This window comes from Pteropus vampyrus, unplaced genomic scaffold (assembly GCF_000151845.1).
Source record: "Pteropus vampyrus isolate Shadow unplaced genomic scaffold, Pvam_2.0 Scaffold1, whole genome shotgun sequence".
Classification (NCBI taxonomy): domain Eukaryota; kingdom Metazoa; phylum Chordata; class Mammalia; order Chiroptera; family Pteropodidae; genus Pteropus; species Pteropus vampyrus.
This window is the reverse complement of record NW_011888782.1, coordinates 5,860,332-5,878,537: the sequence shown is the minus strand read 5'-3', so window position 1 is coordinate 5,878,537 and position 18,206 is coordinate 5,860,332. Positions and strand designations below refer to the sequence as shown.

Sequence of the window (18,206 nt, the reverse complement as noted above, 5' to 3'; positions counted from 1 at the left end):
TGGGGCCACAAAAGTAGGTGGCCCCAAAAAGTAGTTTACTCTATCGGCAAAACCTTAAGCGACATGGGAGCTCATAATGACCCGCCCACCAGATTGTCCCTCTTAGGATATGAGTCTCCTGACTTTTACAGTCCTGAGTTGCCTTATCCTAGTTTTAAAAATTCTTCGTCATCTCTCCTGGAATATCATAGATAGAAGATTTAAAATTTTAATTCCCAGACCCTAATTATGCATAATGGGGAGTATAGCTCATTTTAGGAGCTGTCTGCAGTGTTCAGAAGTTTTATATAAATCAATTAAAATGCAATGGCAGAAATATTTGTTTAAAATAACTTGGTATGGAATTATTTTTGCAAGCAAACAAACCACTATATCAGATAAATCGTCACCTAAAAATTACTCATTTTGTAATTCATAGTTTTACAGGTTTTTTTTGCACATGGCATATATGGATATTCAGTACCATTTTTTCTTAGTGAGATTCATAATTTTGTATAGAAAAATAAATATTGCAAAATTATAATAGTGATTTTAGGATACAGCATGATAAGAAATTTGCTTCATAACGTAAGAGCACATAATTATTGGAGTTGAGGGGTTTGGAAAAAGTGAAGTTTCCCATTAAGCTTCTTTAAATGATCAAATGTATTTGCCTTTGATAGAAATCTTTAATAGTGTTTCCCTGTCTCCTTAAACCTAGTAAGGTGAGCTCAATTTGAATCTTAGTTCTTGAAATACAGCATCATTGTGAATATAAGTTGTAGGACTTTGCTACCATACATGAGGCTCTCAGGAATTACAGAGGGGTATATAGTTTCTTGCCCAGATTGTGCCATTATTATATCTTTCTCTGTCCCCCACCCCAACTTATTCCCACTTCACTGTGTTGCAAGGAATCTTCTGCTACAATTTTATGCTCAGTCATTGAAGTGTGAGCCTCAAGGCACCTCCAGGCCTGTGGGTGAAGGAAAGTGAAGAGTGTGCCATTCAAAGGGCTATTTGTAATGATCTTTGTTTATGATAAATGTAACTCAGCACAGATGAGGGTGGACTGGAATAAAGAAACCCATCAGCATTAGTTCATGGAAGAAATGCCAAGGACCTGAACTGGAGCAGTAGGAATGAAAAGAAGGAACAAATTCAAGAGACATTCTGAAGGGGAGGTGAAATTGACAGGAATTTTTAATTCAAACTTTTTTTAAATTAAAAAACAGTGCATAGCCACTCTAGAAAAACATAAAATACTAGCATAAGGAAGAATATAAAAATGCCCATAGTCCCAGTTAACTAGGGATAGCCTAATTTATGTTCTTTTTACACATACGCACACACACATATGTATATGTATGTATATACATACATCTTAAAGATGGCTAAGGAGATTCAAGTAAGCTTAATTAAACCTGTATATTTGCCTATCAGGAAGTTCCATAGGCTAAATTAAACATGTATACATACATATGTGTGTATATGCATGTATATATTTTACATTCATTTGTATGTTATACATGCCTTTGAATATCCTATTGAGGTATATTTAAGTTATAGTCAACTTTATCTGTCACATATTATGCTAATGTAACATTATTATTGTTAACTATTTGTATACATCTTTAATGATCATCTCCTTAGGATAAATTCTCAGAATTAGAATCACTGGATCAAAAAAAGTCACTTTTGTTTTAAAGGTGATTGCTAGACATTTCTATGTTCAACATTTTCACATTGCCCTTCAGAAAGATTATACCAATTTATACTGCAAATAACAGTCTTTCAGCACAGGTGACTGGGTGGGTGGTGATCACTGTTAATCGAGTTAAACTACATAGAAGGAGAACCTAGTTTGTGGGAGGAAAATACTGGGTTCAGGTTGGTATGCTGTAACTGAGTTATTTTCATTAACTCCATAGATATTCAAATTCCTTTGGATTATCTTTGTGATAATGATAACAATAATAAAAATAATAAAAGTTGGCATTCATCATACTATTACTGTGTACCAAGCCCTTTGCATGAATTATCTCTTAATTTTCAAGACTTTACTACTGTTGGGAAAATTACCCTCATTTTATAGAGGAGAAAATTGAAGTCTAGGGAACTTGATTAACTTGACCAAGTTTACAAGGCTAGTAAGTAGTAGAATAGGAATTCAAATTAATATCCTGGCTTTCTTAACAAATAGATCTTAGATGTACAGTATATAGAGGAGATGAGATCACAGCAATTGTCATATTCTCAGGAATAGCTAAAGAGTGGTATGCATGGTCAATTCAAAAGTAACCGGTCTGCCTGTTTTTCCTCGCATATTGCTAATTTGTCTCACTTTTTTTCATTATTATTCCCACCGTAAATATCGTCCATTCTTCACAGCCAAGCCAATATCACTCTTCATCAGTAAAGACTTCCTAGACCATCCCAGCACATCTCTTCTTTCCCTCCCTCCACTTGGATCCTACTTGATGTCTGCCCATCATTGACCATCACATACTGCCTTGCACTAATAGGTATTTTTGAATGTCACATCTTCCCAAATGTACTGAACCATTTAAGGCAAATGCTTTCAGTTAAGTTATCAGCCCTCTTTGTAGTTCCTTGACTGAATGTGTTCTATTTTATTTTAACAGCCACAATCCTGTGAGATTAATACGATTGTCTGTACTTTGTAGACGAACTGAGGCTCAGAAAGTTAATTTACTCAAGTTCACATACATAAATGCCTATGCAGAATATTGTGTACTTAGATTGTTGAGTATGACTTGAAGGAGAGTTAGTATTTGTATGGGCAGAATAAAGGAGAAAGGATTTTCCTGTTAGAACAGAGAAATGGGGAATAGAATGTGGGGAAGTATAGGATAACGCTAACAAATAGTCCAGTGAATTAGGACATGAGTGTGACCAGGAGGAACCCTCAGTGCACCTCTGGGAGTGTGAAGTTTTTCTCTCTAATGGGAAGCCTTTGAAGGTCATGTTGAGCAGTAGGATAACTTTAGGCAGTTGAAAAGCAGACGACCACAGCAATGATTTTTATCCTAGAATCCTTTTTCCGAGGGCATCTCAAAAGATGGTTAAGGGAATTCAAGAAAATTTAATTAAACCTGTACATTCTCCTATCAGGAAGTTCCACAGGCTAAATTAGACATCATGTTTTTTAAGGAATCACAGTTTTGATAACCCTCATTCTCTCATTGTTCACTGAAGCTCAAAGTCATCATTGGTGTACTTTGTCCCCTAGTTAAGAGAGAAAAAGGAATGATTACTTAAAACTTTTTTGTTCAGAAATAAAAATTACTGTCCATGGGAAGTAATTAAAAAGAATGTTTGGTGCCTAAGAGCATAATTTATGGTAGAGGTGCCCCGGCGAACAGAACAGAAAGGAGTAGGTGGTTCTTTATGATAGAAGCAGAGGCCAGAATTGATGATAGTATATTTGGGGTATTGAGCTTTCTAATGACGCTAGCTAGGAACAATGAGGAGAGAATAAAAATTTAAGTAAGGTTTTAAGGCAGACTGTATAAATCTTAAACAGGAATCAAATCATAACACTGAAATTTATGGAATGTCAAAAACATCTTAGATTGAGGGGAAAAAACATAAGTAATTCTTTGTAGAGTCTATCTATACTCAAGAATCAGACATATAAACCAGAATTTTATTAGTTTTGTTTAAGCTTTGTAGAAACCAGCTTGAAAGTAGACGTGAAATATATGGGAAAAAAACAAACATTTAAATTAGATATTTTCCAAATCAAATGTTTTAAAAATAAAATTTAAGCTTTTCTTTTTGAAATTTTCTATTTCAATCAAGAGATTACCTTTTCTTGCTAGCTAGTTTAATATGTTGTTTAGAATTTCATACTTTTATCTTCACTTCTCCTTTATTCCCCTTCTCAGATTCTCCCTCCTGAAAATACTCTTTAAAATGTGAGCTCTCCTTGCCTGACAACCTTTTTACATGAGAACCATTTTTATCTTTGTACAGATTGTCATCTGATAATCTTGTTATGGACCAAACAATCTATAGCAAAAGAAAAACACCATATTGATGTGTCTAAGTCAGTGTCTATGAGAAGTGAGAAAAGAAATAAATATAAAAACCATAGAAAACAAATGATTTTCATTTTTTTTTGGCTTGGTTAATTTTTAAGCAAAATTGAAAAATAAATATGATTTACTAATGATTCTGAATATTCCTTTTAAATTCACTAAATTTTAATGGGAACTTTCCCCCAGATTATATAAACATTTCTTTTTTTGTAATGACAAACCTCCAGAAACTCTGCTAGATGTGTTTAACCTCTTAAAAGACAAAATGGCAAAAATTTACAAATGAGAAATTTATGGATAGCCATTTTATGCCTTCTTATTACCACAATATGGAAACCCACAGAATTTTGGCTGAGATATTTAGTCCCTTAAATAAACTGTAGAGTCTGGAGAGTTTAAAACAGAAACAGTTTAGAAGTTTAAAAATAGTAATAATTTAAAAGAGTACCTTGGTTTTTTTTTTTTCTTTTTAGCAAATATCATAAGACACACCTTGAAAATAAATATATTTGGGGATTATGTATACATATTTATGTATTCCATTTTTATATGTTTCTTTTTAAAACTCATCTTTGAATAAAATGATGTAATTTGCTACTTTTAGAACGGAAAATGCATTTACTGGTACATCTCTGTTCAAATTTATTTCCCATGTTTTCTTTAATAAGACCAGTGTTAAGTTAGCAGGAAAAGTTACTTGCAGACCTGCTGAGATCCTCTTCAGTGTAGATGTTATTAAACTGGGAGAAAGATGAATGTATTTCCTACTAATTCCATAGAGGAGAAGATGTATCTTTATTAATGTTAATGGAGTGGCCTCTCATTATGTTATGGAATAATCTGCTTTACTAAAGGTTTTTTTTCTAAAGAACTTCATAACATTTAAAGGTTAATATGTTAGGTAAAGAACAATATCTTAAGATAAGCGTTTTTATTACAGGACATGATGGGATGGTTCTTATTAAATTACATGATGATTTGAATGGGGAAGAAGAAAAAGTGCATCGCTTCTTGCCTTCAACTTTAATGCCTTTAATCAAATAATGACCTTCTGGAAAATAGTTAATTTTAAGCATTTGGAAAGATCAATACCACTTTGCCACCAAAAAATGGCCTAGATGATGAAATTTGATGTATTTAAAGTATCATTTCACCCTTTTAACCTAGTAAATAATTTAAAATGCTTTCAGTATTGCTTTGCCACCGTTTTGTTTCTCACTGTTTAAAGTGTTATGACTATTCTCGAAAAAAGATTCGAAGTTAGTGTGTGAAACAACATACAGGCCTTGGACCTAAGAAGTGGGGTTGTACTTCCATTAGGCCTTGTGTGTCTGCGTTAGGACCCCAGAAGAAGTAGCATATTTTAATATTATTTTTGAGGCAGAGTGTATATAAAGCATACAAAGTGTGAAAATGGAACCCTTCTGGAATATTAAAGGAGTGATTTAAAACATTATTAGTCCCTTTGTATCTTTTGTGATATCTTTAAACCTTTATGCTAAAGGTGAAAGAATTGGTAGCTCTGACGATTAGAACACATTCCTCCCACCCTCAGCTTCTAGAACATTGATATGAAAGTATCTTTGAATGTGGACGGCTTTGTTAAAAAAAAAAAAAAAAAAAAAAAGAATTGCCCTCTATTAGCATGTTTGTGGGCAGATTAAAAACCGTCTTCATTAGCATAAGTAACACTTACAGATTCTTTTAAAAGTAGAAAATTATTTGCTGAATGATAAATTGCTAGCTTTATAGTTAGTTGTTCAAATGTACTCATTCAAAATGCCTAGAGTAGTTTAGTCTACAATACTGAATTTTTTGTGTGAGAAGTACTATTTAATGGATTATGTACTTAATCCTTGTACTTACTACTTGCTAAAATGTAATTCATGCTTTCCACTAAAATGTTTGTATCAAATACCTCCCTATTTAGCTTGATTTCTTTTAATATATATTATTATACTATATGCCCCAGAGATTGGAACAAAATACTCCTGCAAATAACACATAAAAGATGGGGGGAGGATAAATAACAGACTATAAAATGTTTTGCTTTTTAGAACTCAAATTACCATTCCGTTTTTTAAAATGTATTTTTCCTTCTTGGTTATATCAAGAATTGTCATTTTCTTTCCCTTTTTATAGCTCGGATTTAAAATGTATACATATACAACAGTAATATATACATAATCTGTATATTGCATTAAATTTTTTTCTCAGAATTCTGAAGTCTGTTTTCCCCTGGAAAACTAATTGTGTTACATGCTTCCAGCTTTGTCACAGACTTGGCCCCGTATGGATTCTCTTTTTATGTGTGTGAGACCGTATAGGTACAGTAAATTCATTCATGAAATAAGGTTACTTTCCTGACTATTAAAATCATTGCACACCCCTTATCTGTTAAAATGTTAGTAGTGAATTGACTAGAATTAACTGTCTAAAAAAGAGTGGAGTGGAAATCAGAGATTGAATTTGGTTGGAAATTAGCAGCTGAGAGATGAAGGTGCCAGGATTTTTATTTAAATGTGGTACAACAAGATTCTGTCAGTAAAGCACATCATTAGAATGTTGAGTTTAGAACTGCTAATTTTTCCTTTAAAATGAGCATACAGTCATGTGTTTCATGGACCATAATAAATTGCCATTGTGTTGTCATTGAGTTTGTTTTGCTTTTTTTCAGTACTGGTTTGGCAGTCATTCTGCATTTTCTTTTTTTCCCTTTTTCCCCCCCAGATCTTACATTTCTTTAATAGATCCCTAACCAAAACCAGTCAAAAGAACGTTATTTATTTCGTGTAGTCTTAGGTTTCGCATCTTTTGCACCATTTTCTTGCTTACGGTGGCAAGACATTTGCAGATGGTTCTTGGTTACCATAAAGTACATAACAGTATTTCCTTTGTGGCAGATGGATTTAAGACTTTTGGTTCTCAATAAATGTAGGTTTACAATACATAACTTTACAGGATTTGTGTTGTATATAACAGGTTTGAACATATTATCTCAGAATTCATCTGCATGGCATTTTCAGCTTATTCAGGGTCCATGCCAGTTTTTTTAAGTAATAGGGGGAGCGCTGTGATTGATAGCAACAGCTCAAGGCGTGATTTTGAATAGAAACAAAGGGTTTAGAACAGAAGGTGTCAAATTAAACTTTGTCAGTTTGAAAAGTAGTAACATCCTGAAAGTTTTACTAATTTATTTACATGTGGCTACTGTTTATATTTTGCCCTCTTTATATGCAGTGTAATGTTGCTTGGCAAATTTACTACATTTAAAGTTTAGGTTGTTCCTTGTACCATTTTAGTTTTCTGAAAATGGATCAGTCTCATTATTTTAAAGCTGTTAGTCTCCTGTCTTTTCTATCGTTCAGAATAGTTGTGATTGAATTTAATTTATAAAGTAGGTCTGTACTGCTGCCTATGGTCTTACAATATTTCAAGTCCCAACGACCTCTCATAAAAATGTAATTATGTTCACATTTTGCAACAAAGTGTTCATCTCTCCTCAACCAAATAAATCTATAAATTTATCATTTAAAAGCCCATACAGTACTTAGGGGAATCATTATTTTTATTTGTTAAATATTACACATATTCTGACATGTTTCATATTCATTGTCTTCCCAAATTTATATGCTCTTAACAATATCACTTATGGAAAAATGACCTAGAAAAAGGTATTAGGGAATTCGAAAGCATTTGGCTTTTTCAGTCACTTTCTGCAAAACATATATCAGATTACCGTCATCATTAATATAGTCTCAGTCAATAAGATTTGAGGTAGTCACAATATTTCTAGATATTTAAATAGCATTAGGATAAATTAATCTTACTTTTGCCATTGTAAATTGGGAATGAGCCAATTTATTTCTCTGCTGACAAAGAACTAGTATGTCAAATATCTGTTTTCTATTATTTTTTAAGAGATACACACATCGAGAAAAGTACCCCCCCTTCTGTTTTTTTGGAATACCCTTGTAGAACTAACAGTTCCCAGCTGCACTGTTAAATATTTTTCTAAGAAGCATCTGATTTCAGTCTCTTAAAATCATCGTGTCTCTGGTAAGGCTAGCAGAGACATGCTTCAAACTTATAATTCATCAAATTATTTTTAGATAAGGAATTAGAAGTATTATTTAAGGGCAGGGGTTAATAGCAAAGTACTGGAAATGTTATGTTAGTCATGGGCAATTAATAAAAATAAGGATCTATCTCATAAGCATAGAGACAGAAGTGACAATATGAACAAAATATTTGTTGAATGAGTCAGGGCTCTTTTCCTGAAATATTTGTTAAACCAGTGTGAGTGTGATTGTTTAGGAATTAGCTATCATTATTAGCCATTTTAAAAGAACTAATGATTTTCTTTTCCAAAGAACATCTGTGATCCACATGTTTTTTCACATATATCCAAGTGCTAACTGATCTCTGCATTAAAAAGTTTCTAACAGATTTGAAAATTACTAGAATTTTCAGCTCTCTCCAAGCTTTTCTTACATGAATCGTTCTTAATTTAACTTTTAGCAATTTTTAGTTGGAAGCATTTATTTCTTAAAAAAAAAATCTTAGATGCTCAATTTTTAGCATTTATTGCTATAGTAAAAGACTTAAGTAAAAAAAAAAAAAAGCAACTGTTCTTTACGAACCTTCTCACATCTTTTGATAGGTAAAAAATTATAGCATTTGCTGTGTTTAGGCACAGGGGCTCTCACTTGCCATAGCTGACCAGTGGCGATAAGGGGGAGGAGGAAAGTAATCTTAACCATAGTTACTGCCGAAGGCTACAGGAAGATATATATCTAAAACCTTCACGACTTCAAAACTTGGAGGTAAAGTGTAAAGAAATAGCATAGATATAGGAAAATATGAAGTATTTTCATGGCTTAATCTAGATAGCAAATATTTGCCAGTAAGAAATAACCATCTCCAGGGCACCACATGCAAGTGGGTCTCAAATATTTCAAATACTTTCAAATACAATTTTGTAGTTAGTATTATACTCACATAACTAGACCTGAATTATGACATATCATCATATTATCCTGGACATAAACATGGAATAGCCATGATTAAAAGAGAAGCATGTTTGATAACACTGTAATAATTGTAATCACAATTATCATTTTTTATTTAGATAACATTCTTTCAGGTAAATCTCCAGTTTACTGCCTGCTCTCTCAACCTTGAAATGCATTCAGTGGCACTCAATGAGTGCATGATTGCATGACCGTCCCCATGTGCATATTTGTTTAATTAAAAGACTTGTTGAATAGAGAATCAGAGCTCTTGTAGAAAAATTGGTAGATCTCATGAGGTTTAGCAGCAGTAACCTTGGCTGGTTAGTAGGTAAGCCTTAGGAAGCTCATCTGTCCTTCATCTTTTCTTTTAAAATCTTTCAAATAGGACATTTTGGGGAGAATGTGCCTTGCTACTTCCCACTGTGTATTGCAGTTGGAAGAATTTTCTCTCCAGTTGTTCAGTTTGAGAAGAAGGGGAGGAAAGTCATACCATTCTCACCCAAAAGGTAACACTGAAAACAAAACCAAAAAGAAAAAAAAAATCCTCTCCTTGGCTAGTTCTAAAAAGCAGATAATAAAGAAACTGTATTCTCTCCATTCACATCCAACGAGTTTACTTTGAATTTTCAGGAAGGCTCTTTGTTTTAGGTCACGTTCCCTAAAGCAGAGCTTAAGATAGGGAATCTGGTGCTCATGATTTGGTTAAGGACCTGGAAGGAGCAAGGGAGGATGGGAAAGAAGGGGTCTATCATGAATGTGGTCTCAGGTCAAGTCTGTATTGTTGGCAAGAGGGGAGCAGGAAGAATGGGAGGGCCTTTCTAGAGAGTAATTTGCAGAGTAGAGTGATTATCACTTTGGGGCAAGGAAGCAGAGACTCTGTACCACTGGACCAGCCAGTTACTGGTCACTCGGGTGAGGGGGTCAGTGAGGAAGTAGAGTATCTGTCCAGGCATCACTAGGTGAGATAGTCCCAAAATATTTCTCCAGACAAAGGTGTGGTTATAAGCTATTAGCAGGCAGCACAGCAGCTGGGGGTCATAGCCTTGGCTAGTTCAGGGGGTCTGGATGAGATACCTGTCCCCCGCTTCCTCTCTGTCTGATTACTTAGCATCCATCATGGCAGCCAAAATGAAGAAGATTTGAGATGGTGATCAGAAAATGTTAGACGGTGTACTCTGTTGGACCACTCAGTTCCTGATGAATCTGAGGATCAAAAACTGGGCCTTAGGAGGCATCAGAAAGGTTCAGATTTTGGTATTCATTGGACATTTCCTTCTTTCTTTGCTCAGGAAATCTATTAAAATTATTGCCTGACAAATCATATGTGTACACTGCAGTGGGCAGAAAAACAGACTCCAAGGTATCTTTTAGGAAAGTTCTTTCTTGGAGAATTTTTCTGTTGCCCGTTCTGATCATTATGCCTTACATTGGACAGTGTTCGTACTCACACGGTTGTACATGTCCTTTCTCTCTGATACACACACTGACACACATACATACACAAATACTCACACATAGTTTCCTTTCTAATACAAAAATTATAAACTTAGGAAATACTTTTAGAAAAAAATTATTCTAAAAACCTGTTGTATCTCTTCTTAAATACTTTCAGGACCTCAGGTGGCCAGCCCTCATCAGACAAGAAAGTGGGGCAAGATTCGAAGCATCCTCAACTTTGCTTTTCTTCTGTTTCACATATTGCAAAGTCCGTGGTAAATCCGTCTTGCCCTTGGAGTCTGAAAAATATGGCCCTCCTTTAAGATGCAAATCTAAACGTTTATTAGAAACAGCCTGCGTCCTCGACAGCCACAGCTATTCTCTCTTAACAGGTTTTAAAAAGAATTTTTTTCATGCAGATTGGAGCTTTTCGAGCTTATGAAAAACGTTAACTTCACAGGGCCTTTCCTTTTTAAGCCCCTGACAGAAATTGTCAGCATCCACAGGCATGAACTGACCTGTTATTCCCTTATCTCTAAGGGGTGGTTGTGTGAGCTCTTACGCTGGAAAGAAGATCCTTCTCCAGAAAACAGGACCCTGTGGGAGAACCTGTCCATGATTCGAAGGTTCCTCAGTCTTCCTCAGCCAGAACGCGATGCCATATATGAACAGGAGAGCAACGCTGTGCATCACCATGGCGACAGGCCACCCCATATCATCCACGTTCCAGCAGAGCAGATTCAGGTTCGTTTACCTTGGCCCATTCAGTATAGCACTAAGTAAACAGAGCTTTAAACTTAGCAGGGAAATTAGTGTTTCTCTTCTTCCCAGCAGTCTAAACACAGGGTTTTTAGCAAGAGATAGCAGCACACTGCCATCTTGCTCAAGGGGATAAAAGGAAAATTAACACGTTTTCTCTGACATGTGTTTTGTGTTCCTCTCCCCTCATCTCCCCACCCCCAAAGTAGCAGGAACCCCCTTTTACACCTCTTGTTTGGCAAGTGTGTCTTTGTTAGAATTGGGTTGTTTTGTGTGTGAGAGCATAAAATTGTTTTAAAATCAGAATTTAAAACATACCACCTATTTTTTTAAGTAATACCAACACTACCCCTGAGGAAAGGAATTACTGCTATTTCTGTAGAGGAATTTTGTAGAATCACAGTTTTATACCTTGGATTCTGTCTGAAAGGAGGAGGGGAGGGAAACCTACTTGGAACCGTGCTTCTGACTCCTTGGCCCTTCCTTCACCTTGTACCTGTCTCCCTGCACCCTCACAGAACACCGGTTAGGGGTGAGTCATGTCTGTTTGTCTTTCCTTTAGAGCCCCTCTCCCACCACCGTTGGGAAAGGAGAGTCTAGAGGCGTTTTCTTACCAGGCCTGCCGACCCCTGCACCGTGGCTCGGTGCTGCTCCTCAGGTGAGCGGGCACAAGTTACCTTTGCCAGCAAGAGAGGGAGACAGAGAGGGGGTGGTGTAAAGACCTGCTCCCTTGGTCAGGATATTCAGACTTTCAGAGGACATACTAACCATGGCGGTGGCAGAAGACAACTGTGCCAGCAGAGTCAGCCTTGTGCTTAGCTTGTCATGTCATTGGACTTGTCTCCATTCATTCACCGAGGGCACTCCCCTGGGAATGCAGATTGGAAAGCTCTTGGATCAGGTAGTTTGTTGGTGCTCCTACAGCCATGATTACTTAGGAAGTGTGTTGAAATTGAACTTGAGCTGTATAACTTATTTCTGTTCAATCTAAGGGACTGTTTTTAGCTTTCCTCTTTAAGAGAAAATGCTACTGACTTCCATAGTCTTAAAATTCTACTGTCTTTGGTGAATCAGCTACATGACTGCTGGGTATTGCTGTGAAAAAAATATATGTAGCTAAAAACAGTAATAGGATTATCCATCCACTAGGAAAAAATATCCTTGAGTGTGTATTAAAATTGGAAAAGAGAATTCCTTAGGATATCAAGCACTAAACTATGTGAAATCCTGAAAAACTCACTGTTTGGCAAAAACAAAAAAAGAGAAAGATATATGTTAAGTAATAAAAATAGTACTTGTTTGAAAATGTAAATCACTTTTAATAAAATTACTTCTTAGGGGGATAAAAGGAAATGCTTAGGTACAGTATAACTGTTCTAATATTTTGCTGCTTAGGTTGATTTGCTTTGCTGATAAGAATTGTGGGTATAGAGTACAGTGTGTGCATGTGTCACACATTTTTTATGTATAATTGTGTATGGAAATTACAGCACATATACAGATACTAATTATGAAAAAGTGTCTGTATACACTAAATTTAAATCTTAATCACATCCAAGTCTACTATAGACAAAACAGTTCACTAACCATTGTGCGACGGATTGAACCTTTATTTTTCAGTGAGAAAAAAACTTGCAGTGTCAGCCTAGTGCAGTTTGGTAAGAAATTGTGTATGTGTTAAATAAGAACTATCTGGTAGGAAATTTACCAACGTGAGAATCTCAAAAGTCCTTTGGACTCATAAGAGATAATGCTGAAGAAGAGCAGAGGTATCCGTTTTATTGGTAATTTAAGTAAAACTTTCTCTTTTTGTTCCATGTTTTGACGATCAGTGACATGGGGCAAAACACACATTGCTTTCCTGGCTCCGTAGCTCACCTTTCTAGAGTACCTTTGAAATCCTTCTGGATCTTCCTTTTAAATCTTTGTTAATTATTTACATCAGAATTTGCTTTGCTGTCTTTGCCTTTGCTGCGTGGCCTTCTGGTGAAGTTTATGGCTCACATTTTCAAAGTGCTGAGTTTTTACTTCCAGTTAGCCAGACTGAAAATCACAGGTAGGGATACTCCACTGACCTCTGATAAGGAAGACTAGTAGCCCCCTAAAACCCTATTCATTCCTCCCTTTTTAGTTCTTATCATTTTGTTTTTTTCCTTAATGCCATGGGCCGTTCAGCTGGCCTGCCTTTTGGGCCTGAGTCTTTGTCCCCATCCAAGAAGCTCTATGTGGGATTCATGACCACATGCTTGCTGATTCTAGACGGCTTCCTGCACAGCTAGGAGAACGCAGAGCTTCTGATCGTCTGCTTGTTCTTTTTCAGCAGCAGCAGCCACAGCCACAGCAGCAGTCAGCCCCGCCACCCCCACAGTCGCAGGCACAGCAGCCAGCTGGCCCCCGGCTCCCCCCACGACAGCCCACTGTGGCCTCGCCTGCCGAGGCCGAGGATGACAACCGCCAGAAGACCCGGCCACGAACGAAGATTTCCGTGGAGGCCCTGGGGATCCTCCAAAGTTTCATCCAAGATGTAGGCCTGTACCCAGATGAAGAGGCCATCCAGACTCTGTCCGCCCAACTTGACCTTCCCAAGTACACCATCATCAAGTTCTTTCAGAACCAGCGGTATTATCTCAAGCACCACGGCAAACTGAAGGACAACTCCGGGTTAGAGGTGGATGTGGCCGAATACAAAGAAGAGGAGTTGCTTAAGGATTTAGAGGAGAGTGTCCAAGATAAAAATGCTAACACCCTTTTCTCGGTGAAGCTAGAAGATGAGCTAGCAGTGGAAGGGAACACAGACATTAACGCTGACTTGAAAGACTGAGATAAAAGTATTATTTTCATTCAACAGTGCCACTGGTATTTACTAACAAAATGAAAAGTCCACCTGTATTCACTCAGAAAACCTTTGTTGTTCATGGTTTGGCCAATGAATCTTCAGAAACTTGCACAAACAGGAAAGTTGAGAAAGGATAGTACAGACTGCACTAAACGTTTTACTCTGTTTTACAAACTGCTTGGCAGCCCCAGGTGAAGCATCGAGGATTGTTTGGTATTAAAAATTCAAATTTCTGTTCGTGGGACGCACTGAGGTGTGTACCCTATAAGCATGATACCAGTGATTTTTTTTTCAATTATTATTATTATTATGGAGCCTCAAACAAGCATTATAACTTCTGTGATTATTATTTCCTTCCTTTAATTATTTCTGTAACACTCCACACTGATCTTTAGAAACTCGCCCCTTATTTTAAAAAGAAAAAAAAAGAGAGAGAGTTTGTTACTCTATTGTATGTTACAAAAGAACTATAGACTGTGGAATGCAGTTTAAAGATGACATATGCCAACAAATGCCTTGTATTATATGGCACTGCCGTAATTCAAATTTGTTTTTATTTTGGAAATAAAAGTTCACTGTAATTTTATTTCATTCTCATTGTTACATGATTTTTTTTAAATGAAAAGAAAATGTGAAACACAATTTAGTCCTCATTATTTATTTGTAGATCCTGCAGCATCATGTTGTAATTAATTTTTTGGAAGTTTCCGTTAAATGTAATATTGCTTCTCTTGTTACCATACTGATTCTTTTCTATTTATAAATGTATTTTGATGGGCAGTAAAACAAAGTGTCTTAAAAGTTTTAAATAGAGAAAATGTGCTTTACACAGTTGCCTATAAAAAGTGCTCTATGTTATCCAAGCAATTCATACTATAAGCTTCACTCTTATTGTTGTATGCAATTTTTACTATCATGCAAATAAGCTTAGGTAAATAAAACTAATAGATCACCTTAGAAAATTATGCAATTAATGTGAAAATAATTGATGTTTGCAATGTGTCTTCCTTTGGTTTACAATCAATTTTAAAGCTACATCTGTATAAAATTTCTGTATAAAGGTGTATTTCTTTTTTATGAGTTTATGGCTATGAAAACACCAGCTATTTTGTTACAGCTGGCTGTTTTTATAAGTGTATCACAATTTTCTTTATGCAGAAATGTTCTGATTAGGAGTGGTTATTGACTGTAACTACACGATTAAAATTGTTTGTATGGTATGACATGGTAGGGTTTGTCTGCTTATGTGAAGTAACTTTGAAGAGTCAAAGATGGCCCTCTCAGTTAGGTGCATGATATTTTACCGATTTGAAAAAGAGCAATTGAAAAGTCACTTGAAACACTGTAAATTTAAGTCACAAACACATGCTCATTTTTAAAGTTTATGAAGATGATAACCTGTTTTTGGTTAACGTTTTGCTTAATAAACAGAGATAGCAGGTCGGTCTAAAGACTCTCCAACAAAAACATAAATCCAGTCTCTAGCAGTTATGTGCCTAGAATGGCTTCAGCTGCTTTTATTTTACGATACTTCAATTATGGCAACGCTTTTTTAAAACTAATGCACAAATATTTTTAAAGGCCATTAAATAGTAACAAAATAAGTAGGGGAAAATGGGCCTTCTATATAAAAACAATAAGCAATGTATTTTTTTAAGTTATAAATGGAATATAGGTTAATAACAGTTCATTTGGCAGTGTATATCATAACTTATAAGAACTATATGAAGAAAATAAGAACACCTAGAAGTTATATACGATCTTCAAAATTTTTGCCAAATGAAACTCAGTAAACTCCAAGATACAAAATGAGGTGTGCTAATGGTCATCACAAGGATAGAGGCCAGTGTTGCAGTTTTTGATTATTATTTTCTTTGTATTCGCTTTATCTTTTGCTTCTTCTTTTTAAAGTTTCCTACATGTTAATAAGGGTATCTGGTTTTCTTGATACTTGGTACAGAAATTGCCCATTCTCTCTTTGCCAAAGCTCATTGGTAGGCAACGGGACTGCTTTAGTGTTAAACTTTTACTTAGGAAACTGAAATGTCATTGAAAACTCCCAATTCAGCTTTAAAAGTACTATTTACTTCTGAAGCACAGCTGAACTACTCTGAAGGCACCTGGTTTGCTGCAAACTTGACTGAGAAAGTTTTAAATTCTTTTATTAATTGAGAAAACTTTTAAACATTTTTGCTCACTAGAGTTCAGAAAAAGTCATTTGAACAAAAGGAATTTGAATTAATAGAAAATAGATTTCATGTATTAAAAATATAAATAAAAGAAACTAGTATGCCGCGAAGTTAAGAAAAGTGTATCTTCCTCTTTTCATCTGAGTATAAGAGGAAAGCTAGAGCAGAAAGAAGACTTCTTTTTTAACCAACCCAACATTTAACATAAGGTTTGAGGTATGAAATTTAATAGTTTTTTTGTAAGGAGAAATTGGTTTGCAATTAGATTTTCCCATTCCCAATAACCTACTTTTGAAATAATATTCTCAATGAATTGATGAGAGTCTGTAAAAATCAGCTTAGCAATACTAACAAAATTCTTATACCCCTTAACTTAAGCAGCATAATTCTGCCAATATGATATTTTAAACTAAAAAAAAAAAAAAGCACATGTCAGTAAACAATCATGGTCATGATGGAGTGAACAAAATTGTTTTCAGGAAAAATGGCACATTTTGGAAAAGATCTGTCTGGGGATCATCCACATTGCTTCCCCAATGTCATTTATTGCTCATACCAGTCCTCTTGTTGCCAGTAACTATGGTAATTCTTGAACAAGCTTCATTGTGTCCAAGGATTTCAGAGACTTTTAAAAGCTCGGCATGACATAGCGCTTTGTGCTGTTAAGACCTTAGCAGAGTCAGGTAGTTTACGGGTAATATTCAACCTTGTACATCTGAGTCTGTCATGGATTCCTTCTCTCAGCACTTTGCCACTAATTTGTATTACACTCTGTGGCCATATAATACTTGCACATTATGCAAAAAATAATGTTGATAGTATCTCCTTGGCACAAAATATGCAGAGTTGACACATAACCTTTGAAAACCAAGGTAACTAATATCTATATGTGCCCTAGTAGTGTGGCACTTGGTTACAAAGTCTGTACATATTATGTATAAAATGTTTATAGGTTCACATTTAGTGTTAATTAATTCTGAGCTTAAAAGAAGTGGTTTTTTCCCAAGTAGTAATATCTATATCTGTGCTTATCTAAAATATATAGCTTGAGTAGAAAACATTTTCAAATTGTTCAAGATTGAGTAAAATTGACAATCCCATACATTCCATTATTAACTTCTGCCCTATGCCCTATTGTTATCATCAGCTGATATTAAGGTCCTTGATTGTCACGATATTATCAATAAATGAGGTATTCTAAACTGCCTGGTGATATTTTCGAAAAGAGCAATTAAAATGTACATACCCTATCAAATAGCCTGTAGAAATAAGACTGTCGTGTTAAAACAAGGCAGAAATTTGCATGGTAGTATGGAAACCAACAGAGGTCCAAAAATATTAATTATATCTAGAATATCAATATATTGATGCTATAGCCTACAAATATTTTTTACTTTTTAAGGGGGGTGTATCATGGATTCATTGTTTCTTCTAAGGCAATCCTTTTAATGTAAATACTACTTGCATGTCTTTTGACAAAGGCTAAGATATAATTATTAACATACACATTTTTGATAAAATATAAAGTACCCTTATTAAAGAAATGTGGTAGAAGGTCTATGTCCAGAATACTATTCCTGTTTACAATACCAAATGTTAAATAAAAATAGTTTGGAATTAATGTTTAAAATAACGAGCAACATTTTTAAGCCTTTCTTACATTACCCTATTTACGTGGTAGGTTATACTTATTGCCTTGCAAAATAAACACAAAAAGAAAACTAAAGTGACATATTTTGCACTAAGTTAAATGTTGAACATTATTTCTTTACTGCTAGTTGATTTTTTTACTGTTATTCAATATTTGCTTTTTATGATATTCAAATAAGTTTTCATTCCAGTGAGTCTCTAATTCATGTCCTTATGCCCCCAAAAAGAAATGATGCATGAGCTGCTCTGATTTGCCCCTCACAAAAGAACCAATAGT

At 35.2% G+C, this 18,206-nt stretch overlaps 1 protein-coding gene across 3 annotated transcripts in view; it reads left to right on the top strand.

Moving 5' to 3' along the window:
• The window catches only part of SATB1 (SATB homeobox 1), a 77,903-nt gene extending 61,199 nt beyond the window's left edge, over positions 1 to 16,704 (top strand). The window contains exons 10-12 of one of the 3 annotated variants that reach the window (XM_011355712.2): positions 11,036 to 11,239; positions 11,817 to 11,912; positions 13,578 to 16,704. In XM_011355712.2, coding sequence (XP_011354014.2) covers positions 11,036 to 11,239; positions 11,817 to 11,912; positions 13,578 to 14,075 — 798 coding nt within the window. In that variant the 3' untranslated portion in view covers positions 14,076 to 16,704. Of the gene's footprint in view, positions 1 to 11,035; positions 11,240 to 11,816; positions 11,913 to 13,574 lie in introns of all 3 variants that reach the window. The other 2 variants (XM_023531027.1, XM_011355505.2) reach the window with 2 other exon arrangements.
• The last annotated feature ends 1,502 nt before the right edge of the window (positions 16,705 to 18,206 follow it).